This window comes from Antechinus flavipes, chromosome 6 (genome assembly GCF_016432865.1).
Source record: "Antechinus flavipes isolate AdamAnt ecotype Samford, QLD, Australia chromosome 6, AdamAnt_v2, whole genome shotgun sequence".
NCBI lineage: Eukaryota > Metazoa > Chordata > Mammalia > Dasyuromorphia > Dasyuridae > Antechinus > Antechinus flavipes.
Window position 1 is genome coordinate 123,417,044 of NC_067403.1, and position 7,073 is coordinate 123,424,116.

Consider the following 7,073-nt stretch of genomic DNA (forward strand, 5'->3'; position numbering starts at 1 on the left):
TTATATACTTATGATATATATGAGAATATATACATATATGTACACCTTTATTAATACGTATGTAACATGATATATGTGATATATAATATTTAAGTACGTATGAGTATGTGTGTATATTTCAGTGTAAATGTTTTTCTTTGGAATTTCATGTATTTTAAATAATATTTTAAAACTTTTAGACTTTACCAGACTTTCAAAGGAGTTGATGACACACAAAAAGTTTCAGAACCCCTGATTTACATTATGTTAACGTGACCTTAATCTTATGATTTAGGAATAAATTACATTACATAATGTCTTCTTTCTCTAAATCTTTCCTGTATGGTTAGTCTTGTTTCCCAAATGAAGTGCCAGTTCTTTACTGTTATAGGTCTTCCTTAATTCCTACAGAATCTAGCAACATTGAGGTCATAGAGAACACTAAATATATGTTTCATTTGATTAGAAGCCTGGACTCATTAGTGTTATGCTCTTTAAAGACTAGCCAAAAAAAAAAAAAAAAACTTTTCTTAGTGGAGATCAATAATTTTAAATAGTTATAAAACATATCAATGGATATTTTTAAAATATTATTTTAATGACAAAAGTAAGTCATCTCTTTTAGATCTGTGTATCTTATGTCTCTGTTTCTTTATACTTCATACAATGAATGAATAAAGCCCATATTTAGTCCATATTACTAGGTACAAAGCAATGGAAAGGTAAGTCAGCCCCTACTCTTAAGAAATTCATAATCTACTGTAAACACAAAACATTATAAGACCTTGTATACACTAGGCATTTAATAAGTCTTTATTTGTTTGTTTCTACAGGCAAATTAGCTCAGACTGCTTGTCTTCTCCGTCTGTTCAAGTGCCTCGAAACAGGCTACCACCCATAAGCTCAGAGTCTGGCGAACAGAATGGATCCCGCCAAGCCTTTGTAAGACTTACTTTATTGTAAGCTATTAAGAGGCAGTAGAGCATAGAAGAAAATGGGCCATTCTCATTGAGAAGACTGGGGCTTAATTCCAACCTCTGAAACAAATTGTATTACCTGGGGCAAGTAAACTAATCCTTTACTGCTCCCAGGTAAGTCTATTAAGATACTCTAAAATGCAGGTGACCTGTGTGTTTACATCAATAGAAATCATTTACACATTGTGAATTCCTGCTGAAGTCACAAGTTCAGATCACCAGAAAAAATGTAGCTGAGCACTAAAAAATTAACTGAGCACTGGAAGGAATTTAATATTTATAACAGAAATCATAATAGAATAAAATACTCATAATGGTCTCTACTTGAAATCATTTCTATGAGCTTTTCAGGGGGGCATCATATAAATTAATTAAAGCTAATTATATACCATTTTTTAAATGGAAGAAGATACTAGTTTAGGCCAATGGAAGCATGGAATTGAGTTAACATATTCAGATGACGAACAAAGATTCATTTTATAAAGCTACATTTAACTGGAAGTAGTATGGTCCAACAGAAAAAAAGTTGGTTTTAGGATAAGAAGACCTGCGTTTGAGTAGTTTGGATTCAAATCACTTAATCTTCCTGTACCTCAGTTTCCACTTCTGTAAAATGACAGGATTGGACTAGATAAATTTCCAGTTCTAGAGCCTTGATTTTCTGGGCTAGTTCTTCAGGGGAGATATTCAGTGGAGAGACTTTATTGTCACACAGTCCCACACCTATTCCGAAAAGGCTAGGATTATAGATATAGAACTGAAAGCAACCAAGCCAAATAATCCAATCTCCTCAATTTTTCGTATTAGTAAGCTGAGACCCAAAGAAGTTAAATAATATGCTCATGATTACATTGGTAGCAAGCATGAAAGGTCAGATTTAAACTCAGATCCTCTGACTGGGAACCAGAGATCTCTCCACTGTATTGCATAGTCTGAGACTGTTAGCTTATTAAACTTCATCTTTTTTTTCCTCCAAATTATATACTTAGATTAATGCTATATATCTCAAGTACAACCAGTCATGTCACTTGGAATGTTGAAAAAGAAAGCTGTTTGATCACTGATCACATGGTTCTAAAGTGAAAAAGGACAGGAGTCTGAAGGTAGAGGGTTTATGCTCAGTGGAATATTTAGCTTATTAAACTTCCATCTTTTTTCCTAAAAATTATATCCTTATACTAGAGCTATATAGCTCAGGTACAATCATCCAATGTCATTTGTATTATTGAAAAAGAAAGCTGATCAGTGGCCAAAAGCTTCCAGGATTAGCGAAAAAGACAGAAGCCTGAAGATGAAGAAATTGAGTTAAAACATAGTTAACATATCTAGATATCAAAGGAAGATTCATTTTATAAAGCTACAGATTTAACTGGAAGTAGTATGGTGGTCCAGCAGAAAGAAAGTTGGTTTTAGGATATATTACTCTCAGAGGAACATATTACATAGACAACAGTTGCAAAGCGTGTTTGTTATGACTCTGTGGAATGAGATGATGTGATGGAAGTTGGTGAGGGAAGGCTATAGAGAAGGGAGAAAACTCCAGAAGAAAATCTAGGATCAAATCCAGCCTCAGATGCTTATTAATTGTGTGATGATATACCTAAGTTTTCTTATCTGTAAAATGGGACTAACAAAAGCATCTATTTTGCAGGATTGTTGAGGATCTAATGGAATAATCTCAAAGGGTTTACTATAGTATTATATACATATTAAATATTTTTCTCAAAATGCAAGGCATCTAACATAGTTTTGATGTGTATATTATTTTTTAAATCAGCTTAAGCATTTCTTTTACCCCATTCTTTAGAGAGATTGAGGACAATGGTATGGAACACTGCATATAATATTAGATTTTTTTCCAAATGTAATTTTATCTTAGTAAACTGTTGCTCTCCCCTTTTTATTTTTATGTTGTTTTGCTCTTTTTTTTTGTTTTTATTTTAAAACTAAATTCATTTCAATTTAAAATTTTAATTCAAAATAAAAAAAATTAAAGACATTAAAAATGTCTCCCTGAGTGGGAGAAGAGAGAACATCTATGCTGGAAAATATGGGTGATTAAAAACAAAAGTTATCAATAAACTAAAAATAAAATAAATAAGATTGCCCTTCAAATTTTGAAATTTTAACCATTAAGTAATTAAGGTTCTTTGGCATCTTATCAGAATTAACACTTGGTTAAATAAATTATGACTTTATAAGTAAGCCTCTCTGAGAAAAAAACACCTCCCCATATTGTTTTGCAGAGATTTGGAGGAGGGGTAGTCTGTGCAAATGTAAAATATTGCATGTAATATGAATGTGTTTTTAAAACTATTGATCAACTTTGCTGACTTCACTTTTTTTTTCTTCCTTTTTTTTCCTTTGTTATTGTTGTTTTAATTCTTTTTTAATAGAAGATTGCTCTGGGGGAAGAGAGGAAAGGAAAGAATGTAGGAGAAATATTGATAATATTAAAAAATAAGAATAAAAATTTATTTAAAAGATTAAGTAAGCCTATCATTATAATTAACATGTCCTATGCTGCTCCTTAATAGCAGCACTATCAGATCATATGATTCTGAGTTTTGAGGAGTCTCAGAGAACATATATTTCTGCACCCTCATTTTACAGATGAAAAAAATAAGGTCCAGGTAAGTGAAGGTCATATAAGAAGTGAGTATTATGTCCCAGAATTAAACCCAAATTTTTTCACAGCCTATTTATGACTCATATACTTGTGAAATGAACAAAATGAATGAGGTAAGTGGTTCTCAGGATTATTCAGTTAACCATGCTAATATTGAAATTTGTTATAAACTTGGATTGACTGCTTGTGTGTTTTTAACTTAAGCACAGAGGAAGATATCCTCAAAACCGAGTGTTAAGTGCTGTGCCTGGCAATATTGAAAGACCACCTCTTCGGGAAAGGACTGTTATCTCCGAGCAATTTTCAAGGCCTAATACCACTCACACTTTCAGGGTATGTTCTGCTCTGCTCCGAGATTTCTTTTCTTTTCTTTTTTTAAAATTTCAATAGGTATTTTATTTTTCCAATTACATATAAAGATAGTTTTCAAAATTCATTTTTGTAAGATTTTGAGTTCCAAATTTTTTTTTCCCTTCCTCCCTTTGTCTCTCCCTTTCCCAAGATAGCAGGCAATATAAGTTATACATATTTCCATATGAGTGATGTTGTGAAAGAAAAATCAAAACAAAAGGAAAAAACCATGAGAAACAAGTTGAAAGTAATGTGCTTTGATCTGTATTCAGTCTCTATAGTTCTTTCTCTGGTTGCAGATAGCATCTTCTGAGAGATTTTGTTTTGGCAGAATTTGAAACATCCTAAACATTTCTTTCTCCCCTTTTCTTCCAATAGTCTGACACTCCTCACAAAAGGTCATTGACACCAATGGAATTTGTAAACCACACATGGACAGGTCAAGATTTCTTAACAGGTGAGTAAAGTTTTATAATTTAACACATTTCAGAATACTTAAATTAGTTGTGAATGGTTAAAATTTTTTTTTCTTAACCTAGCGCTACCTGAGATTTATTTTTTTGGTAGGGCAAGAAGAACCAGTGTCAATTAGTAAAAAGGACCATTTATTTTAGGAGTAAAATTGTCCTGTTGAGATATTTTAGTAGTACTGGTTAATCGTCATCATAAATGATGAACTATTGCCTCCATCAGGCACACATTTTACTTTGTAACAAGTCTTTCATTTTATTGCTTTGCATCACAGTATTTACTGAACTGAATCCTGATTTCTTGTCAGAACAACTAGAGAGATAACATGTATCTGGCTAGAGGAGTCACAAGCCATCAGTTCAGAGCCTATCTCTGTTACCTATTTACTTCCAGTGTAAAATTTTTCTGGTAGTTGAACATCTTTAAATGTTGCTACTATTGATATTTAAGCTATTCAGCATGGAAGTCTTTCTAAAGATGTATAACAGATTTTTTGGCCTTAATAAATATAATGATAAACACAAACTTCAATATTTTAAGTTATAATGTAGGGAGCAGCTAATAGCATAATGGTTGGGATATTAGACCTAAAATCAGGAACCCTAAGTTCAGACCCTTATTAAGTTAACTGTGTTACCCAAGGCAAATCATTTAATCTCTGTTTGCCTCAGTTTCTTCAATTGTAAAATGAAGATAATAATAGTACCTACCTCACAGGGCTTTTGTAAAGGTCAAATGAGATAATATTGTTATCACAGTGCCTTCAGGATCTGGAAAAATCCAGGTAAAATTTTTAGTTCTTACTCTTAGAGAAAAACATAATTATAATGAACAAGTCCATTTTACTTGAAATGTGGCATAACTTTGCATTGTCAATAAAGCATAATTCAAACATATAAAGATACAAATAGACTTATAAGGTTAAATGTCTTATCAGAGACAGTACTGGAATCCAAATGCGCCTGGCTCTGAGGTGGCCTTCTATTTACAATGACATGCTTCTTTCATCCTTTGTAATAAAGATTAAAAAAGAAGGAAAGAAAAACAAAATTTCAGCAAAACTAACCAATAAATGACTATGTGAAGACAGACCATTATCTTATCTATCATATACAGTTCTCCAAGCAACTTTTTAAGTCTCTGTGTTTTGAGCCAATATGGTAATGGAGGGAGTTTCAACAATAGAAGTTTCCCACTGTCAAGCAGTCAATATGCATTTATTAAGTGCCTGTTATGTGACAGGCCTGCAATATTATGTATTGATGAAATTAGAAGTCAGGACTTTAAAAAAATAATTCACTATATTATCACAATTCTTTTCTTAAAGTGATAATTTTATTAAATCATGGCTTTTTGTGACAAAATCCAAAATATCTACATAGACTTTAGTTTATCTCTTTTTTTGAAATCATTTTCTTTTCTTATACTTTTATTTATATTTGTAATTTCAGGTTCCCAACATCTATCTAAATCATATCAAAGAAATACCTCAACTTCAAGAAGGAGATTTCCAGTGGTTTCCTGATCCAACTTTGGCCGATTAGTCACTGTACTAAGTGAAGTGAAATCTGCCAAGTGTCAACTTATTCTATATTACTTGAGAAATAACAGCAAGTATTATGCTATATTTATGTGTCCCTTTGTTTCCTGGTCCTAAAGACAGGACTCTTAAAGAAAACCAATCATAATAAACATGCTCATTTTTAATTGGAATGTGCTACAACTTTGCATCATTTGCATCTGAACATATACACAAACTTTCACATCTCTATGGGTCTACTTCTTATGCTTAAAGAGATGATCTATGTGAACTTGGGGAACTCACTCAATCCCTCTGACAGTGATCCATCACTTTAGAGCTGTTGGTTGTCCTGTATTCTGCTTCCTATATAAAATTTGCAATTTTTAAAAAGATAACAAATCAGTTTTGTGAATTTTTTTATCAGAATATCCTTTCTATTTTCGCTTTGCAATACAATTCTACTAAATTTTAGTAGACTTCTAATAATTCTATTAAAATTTTATAACATTTCTCTCTTTAAAAACTTTATTTATCTTTGATTAACTTTAGACATTTGTGACCTCATCAGTATGTGTTTCCCACAAGTATGAATCAGAATGATTACTTATTCTAGTGCCTGGTCTTAGTGCGTCATTTTGGTCACAAATTGTCATCTTCTGGTGGCCAACTATCTAGTAAAGAGTCCTTTTGAAATCAGTCAAGCAAATTCTTAGATGGTCAATTCAGTTTCTGCCAGCAGATCTAGTCTCAAAACCTTTCTAGATTAGAAGAACCTGCCAGAGTTTACCCTCTAATGCATTCAAAAGTTACACGTCCCTAGTTTATGACTGTGAACCCTGAAAAGAGGATTTCAGCAGTGACCATATGTGACATGTGATATAATATGAATAAAACCCTCTTTTTTAAATCCAACATTCTAAGTTTCTTAAAAAAAAAAAAAAAAAAAGACTCAAAATATGCATCAATTTTCTAAAAAATGGCAATGGCTAGTTTTAAAACAATGTTTATGCTTTAATTTGGTGATGACATTGGCAGCAATACTTTTAGAAGAAAATATAATGATTCTTAAATAAAGAGAATAATTATCAAAATGAAAGTCTTCTGGGAATTTCCAAAGGTCTTAGAGTCAAAAGGTTATGGATTT

The 7,073-nt window shown here is 31.9% G+C and overlaps 1 protein-coding gene across 2 annotated transcripts in view; it reads left to right on the forward strand.

The window, feature by feature from the left end:
- Positions 1-6,120, forward strand: part of FAM149A (family with sequence similarity 149 member A) — a 47,115-nt gene extending 40,995 nt beyond the window's left edge. For both annotated transcript variants that reach the window (XM_051964272.1, XM_051964273.1), the window contains 4 exons: positions 813-921; positions 3,790-3,918; positions 4,315-4,393; positions 5,859-6,120. In XM_051964272.1, the coding sequence (XP_051820232.1) occupies positions 813-921; positions 3,790-3,918; positions 4,315-4,393; positions 5,859-5,932 (391 nt within the window). In that variant the 3' untranslated portion in view covers positions 5,933-6,120. The remainder of the gene's footprint in view (positions 1-812; positions 922-3,789; positions 3,919-4,314; positions 4,394-5,858) is intronic.
- Positions 6,121-7,073: the final 953 nt, after the last annotated feature.